The sequence below is a fragment of the Hyperolius riggenbachi genome, chromosome 6, assembly GCF_040937935.1.
Source record: "Hyperolius riggenbachi isolate aHypRig1 chromosome 6, aHypRig1.pri, whole genome shotgun sequence".
NCBI lineage: Eukaryota > Metazoa > Chordata > Amphibia > Anura > Hyperoliidae > Hyperolius > Hyperolius riggenbachi.
Genome location: NC_090651.1, coordinates 291,485,373 through 291,507,800, shown reverse-complemented (window position 1 = coordinate 291,507,800; position 22,428 = coordinate 291,485,373). Strand labels below are relative to the sequence as shown.

The 22,428-nt window shown below is 44.4% G+C and overlaps 1 protein-coding gene across 1 annotated transcript; it reads left to right on the top strand.

Moving 5' to 3' along the window:
- Positions 1–47: 47 nt before the first annotated feature.
- LOC137521593 (zinc finger protein 69 homolog B-like) lies at positions 48–21,847 on the top strand. Its single transcript, XM_068241049.1, has 2 exons — positions 48–157; positions 15,533–21,847. Exon 2 carries the CDS (start codon positions 15,584–15,586, stop codon positions 17,012–17,014), a length of 1,431 nt encoding a protein of 476 aa, XP_068097150.1. The 5' UTR covers positions 48–157; positions 15,533–15,583; the 3' UTR covers positions 17,015–21,847.
- Positions 21,848–22,428: the final 581 nt, after the last annotated feature.

The following is a 22,428-nucleotide window of genomic DNA, read 5'->3' as shown; positions in this document are numbered from 1 at the left end:
AGTATCAGGAACCGAAGCAGCATTTTTTCTTTCCACTTGGTTTATGTTTCCATCAGGACACTTTCCACCGAAGCACACTTCTCTTCCTACTGAGAGATACACACTCCCCCAAACCACTACTTAGCCAAATCGAGCAGAGAGGAGCTGCTGAATCCAGGTAAGAGGCGACCAGCGAGAATAAGCTGCAATCTGCAGTGATGGATGGATGACAGTGATAGACAGCAGCTGTGCACATCCTGTGCCACATACACAATGGGCAGCAGAGTTCTCTCACTAATCTGCTTCCTACAGACAAGCAGCACGGCAAGTGTGTGCAGTGGGAGCTGAGATCCATGGCACCAGGGCATGCTCTGCTATGCTGACCACACGCCTTTCATTTACCACTACTTCTGCTTCAGAGCTGGGGGGGTCGCATCTATGCAACATCACACTGAAATACTTGAAATAGTTTTATATCATATTCTGCCATTCTTTTGAATAGGAGAGCTGGAAAATTTAGATAAAATCAAATAGGTCATTTTAAAACGTTCAGATGGTTGTTTTAGATTATTTTGCAATTTGCTAAACTTGAAGCAAAACAAATAGGGCAAAAATGTAGACTTACCTTTGCATAGTCCACAGGCGTCTCGGATTCTCCTGTTGGCCATCGTTTAGTGTTGGGATCCTCCGAACATGTTTGACAAGAGCTTGTCGAATAAGTTTATGTGGCCGTGCACCTGTCCACATACAAGTAGAGTGCTGTGTACGATCCTGCTGCCCTAAAATTTACGCTGTCCGCATTTACAGTACGACCCTGTGCTGCCATATTTCCGAGGAGGCCGTGGCTGCGGGTGATGTCTCTGCAGCCATGGCCTCCTACACTCCCCTAATTTTGAGGGTATGGAGGGGCCCCCCGGATTACTTCTTTGCCAAATTGTAGCCCACCAGTCCCGCTGGTTCACAAAATAGGTTTGTTTACTTTGTCTTGGGAACCAGCGTAGTTTGGGGGCAGCAATTTGGCACAAAGTTAGTAACCTCAACATTTGGGGAGTGCAGGATTCGTGGCTGTGGAAATATTTGAGGTGATTATTTGGGAAGTAAATCTGAGACGGAGAAAAAAAATGTACATACCTGGGACTTCGTCCAGACCCCTCCAGGCTGATCGCTCCCTCGCCATCCTCCTCCACCTCCTGCATCGTCCACAATTGGCCCAGAAAGTCCTCTAGTCTGGGGCATTCTGTGCATGCACGGCCCTGTTGCTGGAAGTGCACGCGGCCAGACTGGAGGACTTTGGGGGGCCAATTGCAGGCAATGCAGGCGGAGGAGGATGGCGAGGGTACGATCAGCCTGGAGGGGTCTTGAGGAAGCCCCAGGTATGTTTATTATTTTTCTCCCTCCCTGTCTCCGGTAACTTTTAAAGCAGACCTGAACTCAGAACTTCCTCTCTGCTCTAAAAGATACGCAACAGCATAATAACCTTATTGCACTGTTTCTTTCATGGAAGCAGACATATTGTTAACATCCTGTGCTTGCAAATGAGCTTATCTGTCAGTCAGGTGACACAGGGGAGAGATCAAATTACAACTTGTGATTAGACACAAATAAGGGGGAATTAGACTAAACTCTTAGGCTAAACTCTTCAAATACATACAGGTCCACTTTAAGTTCCCACAAAGCATGCATGTCACCAAGGCCTCTTTTCCACATACAGTTGATAGGTAGTGAAAAAACTCACAACTGCTTGCTGCTGCCTGGAAACTGCTCACTGCTGCCTAGTAACTGCTTACAGTTCACCAGTCTGTGGAAGAGAGGCCTTAGTGCGTAAGGTCTCCTTTCCACGAACTGTTGAGCTGTGGGCTCAGCAAGCAGGTACCATGCAGAAGTAAGCAGTTATCATGCAGCAACAAGCAGTTACTAGGAGTACATTTGAAATCGGCGCCGGTAGACTTGGGCGCAGGATACAGCGGTATATAGCTGATCCTGCTTCTGCACAAGTCCGGGCCGATTTAATTTCTATTCCCCCTCCAGGCCGCCATGGATAGTGGGGGAATGAAATAATTCGGCTTCCAGCGATTGCTGGAGGCCGAATTATTATGTTTTTAAGCAACCTCGGCTCCGTCTTCTGAAGGAGCCGACGTTACTCACTGAGCGCTTCAATAGGAGTGATTCCTATTGAAGTCTACGGAGGCGCCGACTGCGCCCAAATCTAGCAGCGCTGAAAAGCACTGCTCCGGTTACTAGGCAGCAGTGAGCAGTTGAGAGAGTTTGAGAGGCATTTCACTGCCTATCAGCGGTCCATGGAAAGCAGGCCTAAAGCAGCTCTAGGGCAGCACGATCAGACACTGCAATGGCTGTACTGTGCCTGCAAGCATACGTCCAATCTCCTCCGTGCATGAGTGGCTTTGCGCAGACCACACTCACACAGTACGGCCACACTCTTACCCGAATGGGAGCGGGCCACGAACAAGGAGAGGATCCCTGGCAGCAGAGGAGGGGTTGAGGAAGATCTCAGAAGCCTCCTGATGTTCCACTGTACCTTTTTTTTTTGTGTGTGTTTTTCAGAGCAGTGTAGACAGACTCAGTTGCCACCTGTTACAAGAAAGCAATTCATATAGAAAGCTATGATTTTTCTGCTGTTAGTTTTATCAGCTTAGCAGCAAAATACATGTTGGGATTTTCAATTAAGAAATCTAGAATGAACTATGTGAGCTCAACCTCTTTGTAAAGTCCATTCACCCCCAGATGTGCGGCTCTAATGTCAGTTGCAGCGATGAATAGTTGCTGCAGTTCTTCACCTGTTGACCTCATATGTCTAATTTGCAGCAGTTCAGCTCAGTAAAAAGATATCTCTGTACAAAGCTCGGATGTTTGAGGAATCTACAGATTTATTTCTGTTTTATCAAGCCTAAGTTCACAGCGGGCATTGCAGGAACGGAATGGGAAAGTCTTGCTGCACATCATCCACGTGTTGTGTCTCATACAGTGAAGCATACAGTCAATGAAAAGTTTACTTCACTGTCAGTGTTAAAACTATACGGCATACTATAAGTGCTTAATTTTTACAATAATTATGTATAAATGATTAGTCAGTGGTTGCCCATTGTAAAATCTTTCCTCTCCCCGATTTACAGTCTGACATTTATCACATGGTTACATTACTGCTAACAGGTGATGTCAGTGGCAGGAGATGCTTTTTTTTTTTGGCAGTTGGACTCAGCTGTAAACAGCTGTTATATCCCCCCAATGCAGTAAGGTTAACAGACAGGAAACTGTCAGAACCATGGTCCTGACATCACACTGTGGGAGGGGTTTCACCACAATATCAGCCATACAGAGCCCCCTGATGATCCGTTTGTGAAAAGGAATAGATTTCTTATGGGAAAGGGGGTATCAGCTACTGATTGAGATGAAGTTCAATTCTTGGTTACGGTTTCTTTTTAACGCATGCATTTCTGGTAACGCACTGCATGCAGTGTGTTTGGATGCCGCACGCCATTAAACCGCAACGGACACACTGTGATTGTCATAAAGGTGGGGCATTGCAGTGCCACATTCCACGTTACAATACGGTCGTTATGTTACAGCGCAACGCACCACTGTGAACGTAGCCTAATTCACCCTGAGGCATTTTGAACACTGCAGAGAACTAGAGAGGAGATCTTGTACTCAATTCTTTCATTCAGTTTTTAGAATTAATGAGGGCTGAACCAGAACTTTACACAAGGCTAATCAGTTTTGGAAAGCAAGTGATCTGATAACTTAGTATAATAAAGCAAACCTATTAAGGCCTCTTTTCCACAAACTGTTGAGCTGTGTGCTCAGCAAACAGTTGCCAGGCAGCAGTGAGCAGTTACCAGGCAACGACAAGCAGTTACCAGGCAGCAGTGAGCAGTTGTGAGAGTTTGAGAGGCATTTCACCGCCTAGAAACAGTTCGTGGAAAAGAGGCCTAAAGCAAGCCTGAAGTGAAAATAAACTTAGATGATTAAAGTGATCCTAAACTAATAAAAAAAAAAGCCAGTTTCACTTACTGGGGCCTCCACCCACCCCCTGCACCTGCCCTCTGCCTGCGCAGGAACAAACCGATCCTCCGATCACCCGAATTGACCCAGTTTAGTTTCTGGCGTCCTTTAATTGTGCGCCTGTCGCTGGGAGTGTCCTATGCACATGCAGTAGGAGAGAATCTCGTACTGTGCATGCACAGGATGCTCCCAGCAATGGGAGCGCGATTGAGGGAGCGCGATTGAGGACGCGCACAGCCAGGGCTGTACAGGTGCAGTGGCCTGAGTTGCCAGAAGCGAAACCGGGTCTCTGCAAGAAACCAGAGGATCAGTTTGTCCCGGCGCAGCTGCTGGGGGCCGGTAGAAGCCACAGGTACATTTTAACTGGCTTTTTGGTTAGGTTTTCCTTTAATTGTATCTGTTTTACTAAAGTTAAATAGAGCAAATAACATAAAAGTTCTTAGGAGTTAGTATGACTTAACGAGATTAACTTTTACTCATTGCATAATTGTGTTCCTTTCCAATTGTTTATAGGGCATTCCTCAAGCCAAATACTTTTTTGTTTTTGTTTTAATACTCCTAATTCCCTATAAACTAAACAAGCCATGCCCACAGGTTTTCAGAGAGCCAAGGCACTTTCAGACAGTAGCACGGGCTTATGGGAGCTCAGTCTGGGCAGGAGGAGGGGGAGGTGTTTCTAGCCAGAGATTTCAGAGGCAGAGGGGAGGAGGAGGGGGGATTAGGTTTTTTGCTCAAAATACAGATAAGCCTGCCTCTGTGTAATGTTTACAAACAACATGGCTGCTGTCATTGTATCACAGGAAGAAATAATCATATTCTATTAAATATGTTTGCTGCTAGATTTGCTGTGTAAACTATCTAAACTTTAGATAAGATATATATATATATATATATATATATATATATAGACAAGTTACTTGTTATAGTTAGTTTTTAATCTCGGATCCGCTTTAAATAAAGTATTGTCCATTTTCCAAAATTTCAGATTGGTCCAAGGCAAAGGCAAAGCCTGAACCCTAAATACCTTTATTTTGAAGTAAACTTAAAGGATAGGTGCGAGGTAAAAAAAACGAAAACAGGATCTTCTTACCTGGGGCTTCCTACAGCCCCTGGCAACTTACCTGTCCCTCATCGCAGCTCTGGTGTCCCGGATCCCCTCCATTGCATATGCCGTCCTTGCTAGGTCGACATCTTCTGTGCAAGCATCCCACTCGCGATCGTGCTTCAGGCCATATAAGCTCGATCCGCCCCCACAAGAGCAGAAGTTGCCGACCTGGCGAGGTCAGCACTGGCAACAGAGAGGACCCTGAAGCTGCGACAAGGGACAGATAGGCTGCCAGGGGCTGGAGGAAGCACCAGGTAAGTAGATCCTGTTACCTCTCATCTGTCCTTAAACCTCGTGCCGTCCGCTCCACGCCGATTGGCATGAACACAGTGGCAGGCCCAGGACCGCTCCACGCCAATTGGCGTGAAGTCCTGGGGGCGTGTTTTGAAGGAGATCACACACGCCGATGTGCGCACATCTCCTCTTGAATGGCTCCGCTCCATCATCAGTGACGGTACCCGCTAGGAGACTGTTAGACAGCGAAACCGTTATCTATTTACTATGTACAGCACTGCGATTTACGGCAGCACTAGGGCTGCACGATTTTAGGTAAAAATTGAAATTGCGATTTTTTTTCTCAAAAATTGCGATTTCGATTTTTTCACGATTTTTTTCAAATCGAGCTTTGGCACTAAATTCACTATGCCCCCAGTATAGTTTAGCCAGATACTGCGGGCGGACGATTGCTTTAAGAGAAACTCCGACTCTTGAACTTTATCCCAATCAGTAGCTGATACCCCATTACAAATGGATCATCAGGGGGCTCTATATGGCTGATACTGTGGTGAAACCCCTCCCACAAGAACAAGAAAAGAACGTACTCTTGGCAGTTTCCTGTCTGTGAACCTTGCTGCATTGTGGGAAATAGCTGTTACTAACTGTCAAAAACCATGCAGCAGCTACTGTCAGCAGTGTTCACTGGTGTTCCTTTTTAAGAGCCGGGCAGCAGGGGCGGTTCATGTGAGGGCAGCGGGGGGCGGTTCACGTGAAGCCGATAAAGTTATCGTCACTATTTGCAGTTTTCAGAGTGCCCGCCCGTTGCCCGCACGCTTGTCTGGCTGCACCGCTGTGCGCCGATTGGCCAGAGCCGCCAGAAGCAGTGAATATGTATTGTGGTTAATGAGCGGGGAGGGCGGGTCCACTCGAGAGAGCGGCACACACAGCTTTACCAATCGCTGGATAGCGATGGAATGACGGCAGCGGTAGGCGGAGCTGTACAGAGCGTACAGCTCCGCCTACCGCTGCCATCATTCCATCGCTATCCCGCGATTGGTAAAGCTGTGTGCCGCTCGCTCGAGTGGACCCGCCCCCCCGCTCATTAACCACAATACATATTCACTGCTTCTGGCGGCTCTGGCCAATCGGCGCACAGCGGAAGGCGGGCCAGACAAGCGTGCAGGCAGCGGGCGGGCACTCAGAAAAACCGAGGATACTGACGATCACCAGATCGTCTTGGCACGAACCGCGGTTTCGGTTTTGAACCGAAAAACCGTGCAGCCCTAGGCAGCACTGTACTGGGGACAGTCGTGTGACACGGCTGTCCCCCTGGGCAGCAGGGAAACTATCTGCTATCATAGGCTGAAGCCTATGACAGCCAATCACGCTGATTGGCTGGCGGAGGGAGGGATTAAAAAAAAAATAGGCAAATTTATAGAAAAAAAATAAACATCCTGGGAGCGATCATAGCCCACCAACAGAAAGCTATATTGGTGTGCAAAAAAAGGGGGGGGGGGGAATCACTTGTGTGCTGAGTTGTGCGGTCCTGCAGCGACCCCTTAAAGCTGCAGTGGCCTTTATTGTAAACCCCACTAGGGAGGTTTAAGACCGTGGTCCTCAAGTGGTTAAGGTGTACCTGAGGTGAAACGTAAAGTGTACCTCAATGATCTATCGGGTTCAGACCTCTCTAAGCTCTCTGTACCTCTCGTGTATTGTGTTCCTGCATGGCGGTGAACAGCAGCCTTTGCCAAGAGCATCCTTCGCATGCGCAGTATGGAAAAAATCGGAACTGCCCATGCCCACACACAGTTTGAAAAGAGGCTTGGAACCCACTAGCAGTAGTACATTACTAAGCAGCTGTGATTTGAAAAGATCTTGCTAATGTAATGCTATGGGTGTGATCCCACTTGAGCAATTTGATTTTATGAAAATCTCCCATAGCATTGCATTAGCAATAGCTTTTTCAAACCACTAGCGCTCAGAAAAGGTTGCTAGTGGGTTTGAGGCTGGGTTCACAGTGGTCAGTTGCATAACTCAAGCGTTATAATGACTGTGAACTGCAATGGAGACTGTCTTTAATACAAAGCCTGTAGCGAGTTAGAATAATGTGATCTGTTACTGTAAACGGAGAACATACAAACTCCTTGCAGATGTTGACCTTGCTGGGATTCGAACCGGGAACCCAGCGCTGTAAGATAAGAGCGCTAACCACTACGCCACAGTGCTGTCCACATGCAGAATTATTCTGCAACGCAGCTGACCACTGTAAACAGGGCCTGAGCCCTAAGGCCTGGCAGTCTTTTCTAAGGCCTCTTTTCCACGGACTGTAGATAGGCAGTGAAATGCCTCTCAAACTCTCACAACTGCTTGCTGCTGCCTGGTAACTGCTCACTGTTAACTGGTACCTGCTCACTGCTGCCTGGTAACTGCTTGCTGAGCACACAGCTTAACAGTCCGTGGAAAAGAGGCCTAAGTGCTTGTAATTTGAAAAGCTCTTGCTAATACAATGCTATGGGGGATTTTTATAAAATCACATTGCACAGGTGGGATCACAACCAAAGCATTACGTTAGCGAGAGCTTTTCAAATCACAAGCACTTAGGCCTCTTTTCCACGGACTGTTGAGCTGTGTGCTCATCAAGCAGTTACCAGGCAGCAGTGAGCTGGTACCAGTTAACAGTGAGCAGTTACCAGGCAGCAGCAAGCAGTTGTGAGAGTTTGAGAGGCATTTCACTGCCTATCAACAGCCCATGGAAAAGGGGCCTTAGAAAAGCGCTGCTTGTGGGTTCCAGGCCTAACTATGAGGTTTTGACAGCTAATGACAGATTAATCTAGATGAAAGATCCAAAGTCTCATCAGTTAGGCCTCTTTTCCACGGTCAGGTGAACTGTGTGCTCAGCAAGCAGTTACCAGGCAGCAGTGAGCAGTTACCAGGAAGCAGCGAGCAGTTGCGAGAGTTTGAAAGGCATTTCACTGCCTATCAACTGTCCATGTAAATAAGGCCTTTGTTTATGTAGTTACTGGGGAAAGTGAATGAAATGCAAATAATTTTGGGCTGATGAAAGATTATGCACATTTTCCAAGCATATATATGCAACTTGAAAATTAACCAGTCACTTAGCAGTAGTGAGCTTCAATTGGTCCATTTTCAAGCTACATAAATTTGCAAAAAACATTTGTATAATCCTGCAGAAAAAGGAGTTATTGCCCATTGACAATCCGTAGTACCGGTAGTTACACAGTAAGGATATTTATCATTCAAAAAACGACAGCGTGGATTTATGCCTTTGAGGTCTTTCAGTGCTGCAGGGGCTGATCATTATCAGAGCAGATTCCACATTCTAGCTTGCCTGAGCTGTAGGGATGTGACATTCTCTGACATCTGTGGAATGAGATATCTGGATACAGTATCATTCTTTTACAAATCAGTCCCCATGATAGTGCTGTTCATTATACTGCCCTATTTTACTTGTCTCCATAATAAATAATACAATAAATATGGTCAATTCTACTGCAATTTCATAAAAATAATCTGTTGTACAGAAAAGAACTTTTTTAAAAAATATATTTAAGTTAAGCAATAATCTGACCAAATTTCCCATTGTTAACGATATAGGCCTGTCGGGAGTGGCACATTTTTCTGCTTAACCCTCAAGGTGCGTACACACGTCGGATTTTTCCAAACGACCGGTCGTTTTGACGTCAAATCGGGCGTGTGTACAAACGGTCGTTCAGCTTGGCGGATCGGTCAAATCCAGTGTTATCAGCTGAACGACCGTTTGTACACACGCCCGATTTGACGTCCAAACGACCGGTCGTTTGGAAAAATCCAACATGTGTATGTACCTTTAGACTGCCGTGGACATCTATAACTGTATTTTATTTTCGTCTAAAGGCATTTTAGTGCAAAAACTACTGCCACCAACAGTTGATGTCTATAAGCGCTTTTGTTTACCTATATACCTTTCTCAAAGATTTCTAAAAAGGCGTTTAGTACGTTTTGGCTCAGTGCAAACTTGCTACTTTAAAGGACCACTATCGTGAAAATCATAAAATTTAAAATACATATAAACACATACAAATAAGAAGTATGTTTCTTCCGGAGTAAAGTGAGCCATAAATTACTTATTTGCCATGTTGATGTCACTTACAGTAAAAATCTGTCAGAATCGACAGGTTTTGGACTAGCCCATCTCCTCATGGGGGGTCTCAAGGTTTTCTTTATTTTCAAAAGCACTTAGGAAATGACAGTTGCTCTGTCCATCTGCCAAAAAAAGTGTACAGGGAGGCTGGTGAGCATCTTTGTATAAATCTTTTTCACGGCTGGGAGCGTTCTGCTTACCAATTGACCACTATAGGTGGTCTTCCTTTTAAGGACCAGAGTAATTTTCACATTTCACGCTCCTCACGTTTATCCACCAATAGCTTTATCACTACTTTTCACACGGAAATTATCTATATATTGTTTTTTTTCACCACAAATTAGGCTTTCTTTGGGTGGCACTATTTGCTAATTATTTTATTCTAAATGCATTTTAAGGGGAATAATAACAAAAACAATGAAAAAAAAATAATTTCACAGTTTTCAGCCATTATAGTTTTTAAATGAAACGTGCTACTTTTGCTAAAATCCACACATTTTATTTGCTCATTTGACCTGGTTATTACGTTTAAATTATGTCCCTAGTACAATGTATGGTAATATTTTATTTGGAAATAAAGGTGGTGTCTTTTTTCAGCTTTGCGTTTGTTTACACTATATCACTAATTACATTTCTATATTTGGAAGAATAACAGTAATATACCCTCATGACATACATATTAAAAAAAAAGTTGAGTCCCTAAGGCAGTGGTCCTCAAACTAAGGCCCGTGGGCTGAATGTGGCCCCTTGAGGCTTTCTTACCGCTCCCCCCACAAACAAAATGTATTACAGATGCGGTCAGCTACATCTTTAAATATTGGTGGTCCGCATATAAAATGAAGACAGAAAGCAGTAACTCGCTGGTTTCCAATGAAATTCCACATTTGGTGACACTGTTGTCCAATTGGACTGCAGGTTGTCACCTGGGTATGCTTCACTGTCTGGTGCACAAAGACTTATACATCATTTTATGTATACTCTGGCCCCCCAGCAGTCTGAAGTATGTTGACCCGGCCCTCGACCCAAAACGTTTGAGGACCCCTGCCCTAAGGTAACTACTTATGTATTTCTTTTTTTTTTAATTGTCACATTTTTTTTAATTACTATGCCATGCACTGATGAGGACCAAAAGTCCAAAACAAACTGTTTGCATGTTGGGTTGATGTGGCTCTGTAAAATGTATAAGCTATAGGCTTGCTATACACCAGCGGTTCTGGATGTAAGCCTGGCTTCAAGGGCATTAAGATATAATTTGCATATTCAGTAGTGATGCATTGTGGGTAACCACAGTTGCTCACTTAAAGCTGAATTATTGCAAATACCTTCTGTTTTAAGAAGGCAAATTACACTGCGTGTTGCTTTTTAGTAGCTGGGCATTTCTGTCTCTTTTAGTACAGTTTAATCACAGTTTAAATGTCTTAAGAGTTGAAGTTGCAGCATTTTTTCCCCCCGACTCCAACTCCAGGTATCCTAAAATTGCTTGCCTCCAACTCCACAGCCCTGATAGTATGTAGAGCACAGTTCATCATAGTTTTTCCCATGTTTTTTTGTGTGAATTCATTTTGTTTCCCAAATTGGGAAAGGTGACTACATTGCATACATATGACCTGTGTTGTCGTAATCATTTCTCCACTTTGTTCACCTATAAAGGTTCGTATACACGTCCGATAAAGATCGTTCGTTACGAACGATTCGTGACGTTTACATGATATTCAAATTAGACCGAAAAGATCGTTCATAATGAACGATTGTGTACACACGTGAACGATATAAGTATAAAGTACTGAACGACGAACGATAAAAAAATGCGTGCGCAAACGGGAGTGACGTTATGACAGGCAATAAGAACATGCGTACTACTCCACAGATAATCATTATCGGACGATCTTTGTACACACTGCAACAATTGAACGATTATCTTTCGAAAAAATCTGCCGGGTTGGATCGGTCGGATTAAACGATAACGGTCGTTATCATCCAAAAAACCGATCGTTGGAAAATTTGGAACGCAGGATTATCGGTCCGATTGTCGTTATCGTTCGTTTTCGTACGATCGTTATCGTACGTGTGTACTCAGCTTTAGTTTACTGCTCAGGAAAGTGGATGCAATCTCCCATCAGTATTCACAAATTCAAATCATTCCCACTTGTAGCAGTGATGTTAGGATGCAGACTCCTGCATGCAGAGATGTGTGCCTTTCCAAACCAGGAACATGATTGGACTATGATGACTTCGGCAATAGTCTGATGAGCAAATAATCCTTGAACTGCACCCAGGGACATCACAGCACTTTTGTCTTTAGCTTTCCCAGCTGGAGCGTTTAAAGATACCCATTACAAAGACAAAAGCTTTCTTTAATGGCACAGGCATAAATTAGATATAATTACATGTTTGGAGTGTGAGAGCCTCTGCTCTCGAGTCCAAATACCAGCCACAGCTAACTGCAAATAGCATATAGCTCCTCCTGTTCCCATGGGCCTTGCTACCATTCAGGTATAAGGCCACAGGATAATGGTGGCCAGAGCCCCTGTGAGAGGGCTCTGGCCACCATTATCATGCTTTGTGAAAGTCTGCTATTAGGTTGCAACCATCAATGGCCTCAATTCACTTAGCAGTTTAGACTAGTCTACTGATGGTTTGGTGTAAATCAGTTGCATCAAAAGGGAATTTACTAATAATTACCAAATGTTTTAGACCTGTTTTTAGACCTGGTCTAAAACATATAGTAATTAGATCGGTAAAGCAGGGAAATTATCAAAAGATGCAATTCACAAACAAGTAGGTATGACTGACAGAAATCAGCTGGTCTAATCGCTGTCAGAAAAAGTGGGCGTGGTTACTCCTTGTTTGCCTTTGTGAATTGCATCTTTTGCTCATTTCCTTTGCTTTACCAACCTAATTACCGAATGTTTTAGACCAGGTCTAAAAACAGGTCTAAAACATTACACCAAACCATCAGTAGACTAAAAACCAGTAATCAGTAGGCTAGTCTAAACTGCTTAGTGAATTGAGGCCATTGAGTTTATATGAGAACACAGAAACTTTGCAAAAGATTCGTGAAATAGCAGTCACCATAATGCTGGGAATACACCATATAATTTTCTGTTAGATTTTCTGTTAAGGTGGCCATACACTGGTTGATTTGCCCTCAGATCGACCAACAAATAGATCCCTCTCTGATCGAATCTGATCAGAGAGGGGTCGTATGGCTGCCTTTACTGCGAACAGATTGTGAATCGATTTCAGCATAAAATCGATTCACCATCTGTGGAGCTGCCACCGACCCCCCCTGCATACATTACCTGATCCGGCCGGCGCGAGTCCCCCGGTCTCCGCTGTCTCTTCTCCGCTCTGTGCTACTCCGCTCCACTGTCTTCTTCTGCAGCTTCACTGTACTTCCTATCCGTGGAAGTTTAAACAGTAGCGAGTACTCTACTTTTTAAACTTCCTGTCCGGACAGGAAGAAGTGAAGCCTGCCGGAGCCCTGCGGAGAAGGAGCAGCGGTGACAGCGGGGATACGTGCCGGCCGGATCAGGAAATGTATTGCCGCTAGCGTCGGTCGTCGGACATTCGAACGCCGCTATCAACGCACTCCCGACCCACCGGCGATCGAGCAAAATCTTCCGCATGTACGGAACGATGGGAACGATCGATTTTGGCCGGAAATCGATAATTCGGTCAGCATTTGCGCAACGATTTCACAGCAGATTCGATCACAGTGATCGAATCTGTTGTATATCGGCGGAAAAATCGTTAGGTGTATGGGCCCCTTTAGATTTACCTGCCAGATAGATAAAGTTCAACATGTTGGAATTTATCTATCTAACCATCTATCTGCCTAGCAATTAAGCATTGTTCTACTCAGCAGAAGATAACCAGAAAACAATGCACCAGAGATAATGACCAGTCTCTACAGAAAATAATCTAATTACAGTAAATCTAATGCTGGGCATACACGGTACGTTTTCTACCGTGTAATCGACCCGCTGATGGCTCGATTGATAATTTCCGATGTGTCCGATACCCTGCCGGATCGATTCCGCGCTCGAGACCGGCGGGCAGGACAAAAGAAGAAACGAGCGGAAGATAAGGAAGCGCCCGCGGGGACGAGCGGGGACGTGCCGGAATCGAGCCAGCGGCTCGATTACACGGTAGAAAACATACCGTGTATGCCCAGCATTACAAAGAATCTAACAGAAAAATGTAAAGGTGCGTACACACGCACTACTAAATGCAACGACGGGTCTGCCGGACCCTCCCGTTGGGCGGTCTTTAGCCGACAGTATGCGCGAGTGTACGCGCTGTCGGAGGACTAATAACGCTGTTTCTGAATGATCCGCTCAGCGGATCGTTCAGAAACAGCCTTATCAGTCCGCCAACAGTGCATACACACGCACTACTGTCGGCTGAACGTCCGCCCACCGGGAGTGTTTGGCGGACTTGTCGTTGCCGGCGGTAGTGCGTGTGTACGCACCTTAACAGAAAATTGTATGGTGTATTCCCAGCATTACTGTAGTGTCCTGGGCAATCCTCGCTATGATCTGATATGACTCAGAAACAGGGATGTAATCTTTTGCCACCCAATAGCAAAAACTTTTTAATAAATCGATTCTAGGTTTGTTGGATCATGCAGGATCTCCAACCAATAAGGGTCAATAAGCACTTCAAATGAAAGGACAGGCAGTGCTCATGCTGTCACTTTTTTCTGTATTTCCATTGAACAATTGGAAAGAAATAACTCACTTGTGCAAGACAGTAGCGATGCTCACATATGAACGAATGAGAGCCCGAACTCCACCCAAGATCAGGGATATCCAAATCCAGTCCTCAAGGGTTCACACATTTTTGGCACAGCTCAATTGAACTGATGGGACTGAATCAGGAAAAGTAGGGATCATTGAGTAGAAGTGCAACAACCTCCATACAGGACTCAACCCTTGCAGGATAAATGTCCAATGTCTTTTATATATGCGGCAATACAGTATAAAAGCTAAAACAAAACGTTTCGTGCCTGATGCCCTTTGTCAAGTGCTCTTGACAAACCACTTGACAAAGGACGTCGGGTCCGAAACGTTGTGCTGGCTTTTATGCTGTATTTCTGCATATATACTTAATAAAATACATTTGTCCTGCATAGATTGAGTCCTGTATGGAGGTTGTTGCACTACTGGAGGTTTATTGAGAGGCTAGATGGACCTTTCACCTAATTAGGACTCCCAGTGATGTATTGTCACAAGTCCCTGAGGCTGGCAGACTCCTAACCTATGCAAGTTCATTAAGTACATCACACTTTTCCATTTCTCAGTCAATCCTATACACTGGCATTGATATGGCCGTCGAGGACTGGCATTTAACATCTGTGCCCTAGAGGAGAGTTCCCCAACCCTGTCCTCAAGGCCCACCAACAGTACATGTTTTGTAGAAAACCTCAAACAAGCACAGGTGAGGTAATTAGTGTCTCAGCAGAGCTGATTAACTCTGTGGATTTCCACAGAACATGCACTGTTGGTGGGCCTTGACAGGGTTGGGGAACACTGTGAGTCTAGAGCATAACACTGCTACCTAGACCTGTCCCTGCTTATCTGCATTGCACCATAGAAAAGTATCCCACTGCTTCACAGACCATGAGGATGAGCTGTCTCACCTATCCATACATGTTTCCACTGCACCCTAGAGCGTGACATTGCTCCATAGACCATATAGACAACCTATCTCACCGGTCCCTGCATATATGCACTGCACTTTAGAGCATTACATTGATCCATAGACAACATGGGTGAGCTTCTTGCCTAAAGCTGCATTAATACACTGCATTTAAATCAAGAAAGCTCTTACCATTCCATCAAGAAAGCTCTTCCATGGGCCATAGGGTTGAGCTCTGTGACCTGTCCCTTCATGTATACACTGTGCCAAAGAGCATTGCAATGGTGGGCACCCTGGATACAACAAAAGTTGGTGGTTATTATTTCTCTTAGAATTACTGCTTCATATTTAATATATGTTTTTGCATGCAGTATTATAAAAGAGCAAGATATGCAAGTACTGTTTAATTGAGTTATGTTGCTCTGCAGGTAAACAGAACCCTTCCATCCATTTCATTGTGATCCACAACACCTCTGTGAATGGATCCTGAAGGCTGGAGAATGTCCGCAACCAACCTCAACTTTCGAAACCAACAAAGAAACATGACAGTACCCAGGACCTTCCAAATAAATCATAACAAATACTTATCTACAGAAAGATATGTAAAAAGAGCAGCCATTGTAATGACTAATGAAGGACCTTCAAGATTAGAAGGTAGGTTTCTACAGTTTGATGGCAAAACCAGTTACAGACGTGGCCTCACATCTTTGGATCAAGTGCAAATGAAGAAACCTCATGGGGATGAAAGTAGGAGGATCATGGTTAATAAACATTCGGGAAACAAATGGGCCAACTTAGTACCAAATTCCCTGGGCCACAGAGAAAATGTAGCTCTTAAGACTTACGGAAACAATGCACAAACCTTTAAGGCACCTTACGGACTGGAGGTTAAAAAGTTGCCTACGCTGAGTAGGGATGTAAGTCGCACCTTCATTCCAAAACAGAAGATAAATTCACAGCGCTTCAGAGAAGACATACAGATGACTGCTTCCAGCTGTGCCAGCGCTACAAATTCCATGAGTAAAATTCCTGGGGATAAAATGAGCATAAAAACTGAACCAATTTTAGTGGAAGATGATGAAGTTCATAGCGAATCCTCTTATTCAGGAATTCCATTCCATCTTTCCCACAAGAGAATCATGAGGCCAAATAATGTCTCTTCACAGAGTGGTACAACTGAACCACTGAAAAGAATGAAATTAGGCGGTCAGGGGTCTTCATTGTACATAGCAGAGACAGTCCGACAAAAAATGCTCAGTCAACATCGCATTCCATATAAACACCTGCCTACTGTAAGTGGTGGCTATTCTCACAACGATAGTATGGGAAGTGGCATTCAGATGGAAAAACGTAGAAATGCGTTGCCTGATGAAACAAAAGCGGAGCTTATCGTCTCCAAACAAAAAGACAAGTCTGTTGGAAGCTCAACTTATAGAAGGTTTCTCCTAATTGACAGCCAAGGACTTCCGTACACTGTAGTTGTAGAAGAATCCAAAACGACAAAAGACAACACTCCATCCAGTGAGTTTAGCTCAGATGTTACACATGTTGGTGCCTCTAAGTCCATTGCACCTAGGAAGGTCTATAAGTGTCCAGTGTGTTTTCGGATATTTGAGTATCTGTCCTACCTCCAGAGGCACAGCATCGCCCATTCCCAGCAGAAGCCTCATGTGTGTAAGATTTGCGGCAAAGCTTTTAAGAGGACATCTCATCTTACCCGTCATAAGTACACTCATTTTGGTGGGAAACCCTGCCAGTGCCAGATGTGTCATCGAAGATTTCGGGACATTGGCGAGCTGGCACGTCATCAGCTGAGCCATACTGGAGAAAGACCTCAGCAGTGTGAAGTGTGTCACATGCGCTTTGTTGACCACAGCACTTTGCAGCGCCACATGCTTGCAAAACATTAAGAGGGTACCAAGGACAAACTGGAAAACCGTCACCTGTCGGTTTGAGTCAGTGTGTGAGAACCACCTAACCACAAAATGAAAAGCTTTACGTCTCATTATACTAGTCTGTGGGTTTAAATAGACATTGGTAGACCAAAGGAGTTATATTCCTTGCTGTAGACTTGTATGAACTAAAAAAAAGAGAACTCGACTACATAGCACTTACTTCCTGAAAGGGAAGCTCAATCTTTTGAAACAATGCACATAGATTTCTATTACTGTAGCAAGCCTTTTCATGTCTAACTTTGTATCTGTGCAGTTAGAATGGTGCTTCCTTCCTATTATTATTATTTACCTATGACGCATATTTGTATATTAAAAACTAAAGAAACACCTTAAACACTTTGTGAACCTAAATATTAGATAAGTATTACACTGGAGCTGTCAAATATGCTTGATGCCTACATATAAAATAGATAAGAAGACACCACAGAATAAAATATATTAAGCACTTATCAAAACTCTTTTGTGGTCAGATAATATGTCGTATACACGTAGCAACTTTCCTTTACAAATACGCAGTTAGCCTAAATACCAAAGGCACCATTTTTAGAGTAATTTTCGCAAGAGTTAAATCAGTCTCCACTTCTGATCCCTTTTGGGTCCACCTCTCAATACATGGTATGGAACAGAGGAGCTCATGTCTGTATAGATTTACTTGTTAGTCTAATAAAGGGATATGTATGAATAGTGTGGAGTCAGAAAACACATTTGGTTGTACAGTAGGGTCTCGGCTATTCAACACCAATGGGGATCGGCTGATAAGTGTGCTTTCTTTTTGCTTGAGACTCAAAAGGCCTAGCTACGTAGTGCTTTACCCCATTCTTTATACATACCGTGAACTCTCTATCATAGGTTAAAATACAAGTGAAAGTATATTAACATTGGGAGAGCTGTGGAACCCAGTCTTTAAGCACAGCAGAGCCTACAAATAACCTAAGAAGTTGGACTTCACCGCTAAGTACTGCCAGCTATTTGTGCTGGTCGGTTGAGACTCCTGGTTAGTTGAGTTCCATATAACTGGGACTCTACTGTACATTGTTGGATAAACAGGAAAGACTGTTACAGGGATCAGAATCTAGGCTCAGACTGAAAACTATCCTGGACAAATCTTTTGCTTTGTTTTTTTGTTTTTGTACTTTACATATGTATTTGTAAATACTTATTTTTCTGCTATGACAGTTCACAAAACAGTTATGTGGATAGTTACTATGATACAGAAAATCTGATACATTGTTTTTTACAGTAAGTACCACTGCATGGATGTTTGTAAACAGGGAAAATGTTGCCTTTTTTGTTTGTTTTAAATCTCATTTCAGACACAGGGAAAAGATGTTCATGGTCTGTAGCTTACTATTTTTAAAGCCTATTTGCACAATCACATTTACATGCCCCCAAATGCCTTTGTAAGTTTTGCCAAGGAACAATCGAAGTTTGTAAACTTTTTCTAAAAACAGGTTTCTGGCACAGTATGCAGCATTGCTCATTCTCAGTTATATCCAGGCCATCTGTTGCCTCCTCCCTGCTATGGAGCTCTACCTAGAACCAGTAGCTGCAACCTGCAAGAGAGGCCATCTGTGGCCTCCACCCTGCTATGGACCTCTACCTAGAGCCAGTACCTGCAAGTGAGGCCATCTGTGGCCTCCCTGCTATGGAGCTCTACCTAGAGCCAGTAGCTGCAACCTGTAAGAGTGGCCATCTGTGGCCTCCGCACTGCTATGGAGCTCTACCTAGAGCCAGTAGCTGCAACCTGCAAGAGAGGCCATCTGTGGTGGCCTCTTTGCTATGGAGCTCTACCTAGAGCCAGTAGCTGCAACCTGCAAGAGAGGCCATCTGTGGTGGCCTCTTTGCTATGGAGCTCTACCTAGAGCCAGTAGCAGCAACCTGCAAGAGGCCATCTGTGGCCTCTTCCCTGCTATGGAGCTCTACCTAGAGCCAGTAGCTGCAACCTGCAAGAGGCCATCTGTGGCCTCCTCCCTGCTATGGAGCTCTACCTAGAGCCAGTACCTGCAAGAGAGGCCATCTGTGGCCTCCTCCCTGCTATGGAGCTCTACCTAGAGCCAGTACCTGCAAGAGAGGCCATCTGTGGCCTCCTCCCTGCTATGGAGCGCTACCTAGAGCCAGTAGCTGCAACCTGCAAGAGTATGGAGAGTAGACAACGTAGAGCTGGCACCTGGCTGTGTGATAATTGCTGTTTTGTGGCCTTGTTTAGATTCACAGACGTACATATAAATGGCAAATTATAAATACTATGAAGAATCTTGGAAGATAATTACCTCAAGACACTAGAGAGAGAGACTATTACTATTATTGATTTATATAGCAACAAAATCCTCCTGTAGAATAGACAGTACAAACGTAGTACATACAGTGGTGTGAAGACTGAAGGGATACAGAAAATACACAATCAAATAGCTCAGCTTGCAAATTGTACATAGAGGTGGCAGATGTACACACATTACATGGCTGCACTGCAGCACACTAAAGCCATGTACACACACTAGATGGTACCAGGCAGCGGCGGCCTTTCCGGCCATCTCTGCTAAGAAGCTAGCGTTTGTACAAGTTTCTGCAAAGCCTGGTTAAAGAGCTGGAGCAGAGACAAGCGGATAAACAGACATGCCGACAGATTCTATTTTCCCTATAGGATGCCGACAGATATGATCTATAGAAACAGACAAAATCCATTCTCACTAGTGATCTCAATGGAAAATGGGCATGACAGAAATATCAAAAATACATTCTCAGAACTAAGTCAGATCTCCCCTATTGTCTATTGTAACAATGCATGCTAGAAAGGACGCCAACACATACAAACGGACACTGCTGATCCATTACAAAAGTACATCAGATCCTGTGTGACTGTCCACATTGCCGAGCCAACATAGCTTGGAATCTAGCCTTACTGCTTCACAGTGGAAAGATTTTAACTGTGCTGATAATTTTTCACACGCACTAAAGATTTGGGATAGATATCGCTCAGTAGGACTTTGTGATTGCAGAGGTATTTTTCCCATTTCCGTGTACACATCTGCTGCTTTGTTTTATGTTAAGCAGCTCATTATGTCCTATGGCTGAAGGAGTCCAGCAGCAACTGGTAAACTTGCTGTTGTTCAAGTAGGATCCAATGCACTTGATCACTGAAGAGGAGGTCACAGACTTTTGGGGGAAAACCTGTACCCTCACCAGATTTTTACCCAAATGAATCCCGAACAATCATCTCAAGCAGAAAATATGCACTGTGCATACATAGCTTTAGATTTGTGAAACAAGATATTCTTTGTTTAGCGTTACTGCTGTCCCCCAAGTCAAATCTTGTCTCCTTGGTTAGATATAGTGTTGCTAAACTGGAATAGAGAAGCATGGACAGAACCGGTTTTATTCATAGAACTTGTTTTTCAGCCACCAATGTTCCTATTAGACTTGGAAAAATGTTTGTCTTATTCATTTTTATTGTGAAGGAGTTTGTGCAGTCTCTGTATTGACAGAATCCCTGTATCTATACAAAGACAGAATGGACTGTGCAGAATAAGTGGATAATGTGACTAGTGGAGCTTGCAGTTGCTGTTGAGATCCCTCTCCAACAGTCCAAAGTTGTTCCAGCTAAACACGCCAGTGACCCAACATGCACCATCCTAAGGAGAAAAAGATGCAGTACAAAGGGCCCTTTTACACTATATCAGTTGCTGTCCGTTGTAACTGAAAGGACAACTGATGTGCATTCCAGTGTCCCTATTTTCCTAAGGCCTCTATCACACCAAAACTGAAGCTTTTTCACAATGTACTGCTATGAAGAAATCAACACATTAAAAAGCAGCACATCAAAACGCATTATGGGCCATATGCAATTCACTTTTTCACCTGAGTTTTCTCCTAGGAGATAATTTTTCATCTTCTATTTAAAATAACTTTCCAGCACTTTTCAACTGAAAAAGTACCAAAAAGTAAAAGAAAAAATACTATCAAATTTTTTTGGGGGTATTTTTTTGCTTTCTGGTGGCATAAAAGGCATCTTATTAACAAGTTTAAAAATATCACCTAGTAGAAAACCCAGGAGAAAAAGTGAATTGCATATGGGCCTATGTGTAAAAGGGCCCTAAGATTTAGATCAGGGCTGCCCAATAGGTCGATCGCGATCTACCGGTAGATCGCGGCCTCGTGGCCGTGTCCCATTAAATTTAGCAGCCAGCAGTCCTGTCAGATTCTGCTGCTGGCCGTGGGGAGGAGAGAGGCACGAGGCGCGGCTGAGAGCCCAGGGGCGGTGACGCAGTGTCGTGGCTGGGGGGCGGCGCTGGAGACAACACTTCCGCCTCCACTCACGCTGCCCGCCGGAGCCTACCTCAGCCGCCGAACTGCATATCTGCTCTACCGGCAGCCGCGGCTGAGGGGGTGAAGCCAGGACGCCATCGCTGGAGCTGGAGGGAGGTAAGTTGTGTGCACCCGGGCTCCTATACCCAGCTAACCTACACTAAGGGCACCCAGCTAACCTACACTAAGGGCACCCAGCTAACCTACACTAAGGGCACCCAGCTAACCTACACTAAGGGCACCCAGCTAACCTACACTAAAGGCACCCAGCTAACCTACACTAAGGGCACCCAGCTAACCTACACTAAGGGTACCCAGCTAACCTACACTAAGGGCACCCAGCTAACCTACACTAAGGGCACCCAGCTAACCTACACTAAGGGCACCCAGCTAACCTACACTAAGGGATCCAGCTAACCTACACTAAAGCTAACATACTGAAGGCACCTATACCTAACTACCTTTGCAGGGGGGCTCCTTGGGGGGGGGGGGGGCGGTTGCCTTTGAAACATCAGTAGATCTCCTGGCCTCAGCGAATTTAAAAGTAGCTCGCGAGCCGAAAAAGTGTGGGCACCCCTGATTTAGATGTATGCAACCATTTTACACAAAGGTATTTAGAAATACAGAAATAGACTTACCATAATACAAAAGAAATCACAAATCCCTTGATAAACAAACTATAGTTGGTCTGATATTCCCTAGTAAGCTAAGGGTTGTGTACCACAATCACAACCTTTAATTTAATTAAAGGACCACTGTCGCGAAAAAAGTAGGCAGTTAAAATCTGACAGGTTTTGGGCCAGTCCATCTGCTTATGGAGGATTCTCAGGGTTTTCTTTGTTTTCAACAGCATTTCCTGAACAGCAGTTGCAAAGTCTAACTGACAAAATAGTGTGCAAGTGAGTAGGGAGGCTGGCTGGTATCTTACTATTTTGGCAGTTAAACTGCTGTTCAGGTAATGCTATTGAAAACAAAAAAAACCCCTGAGAATCCCCCATGAGGAGATGGACTGGCCCAAAACCGGTCCTGTCAGATTTTAACTGCCTACTTTTTTCAAGATAGTGGTC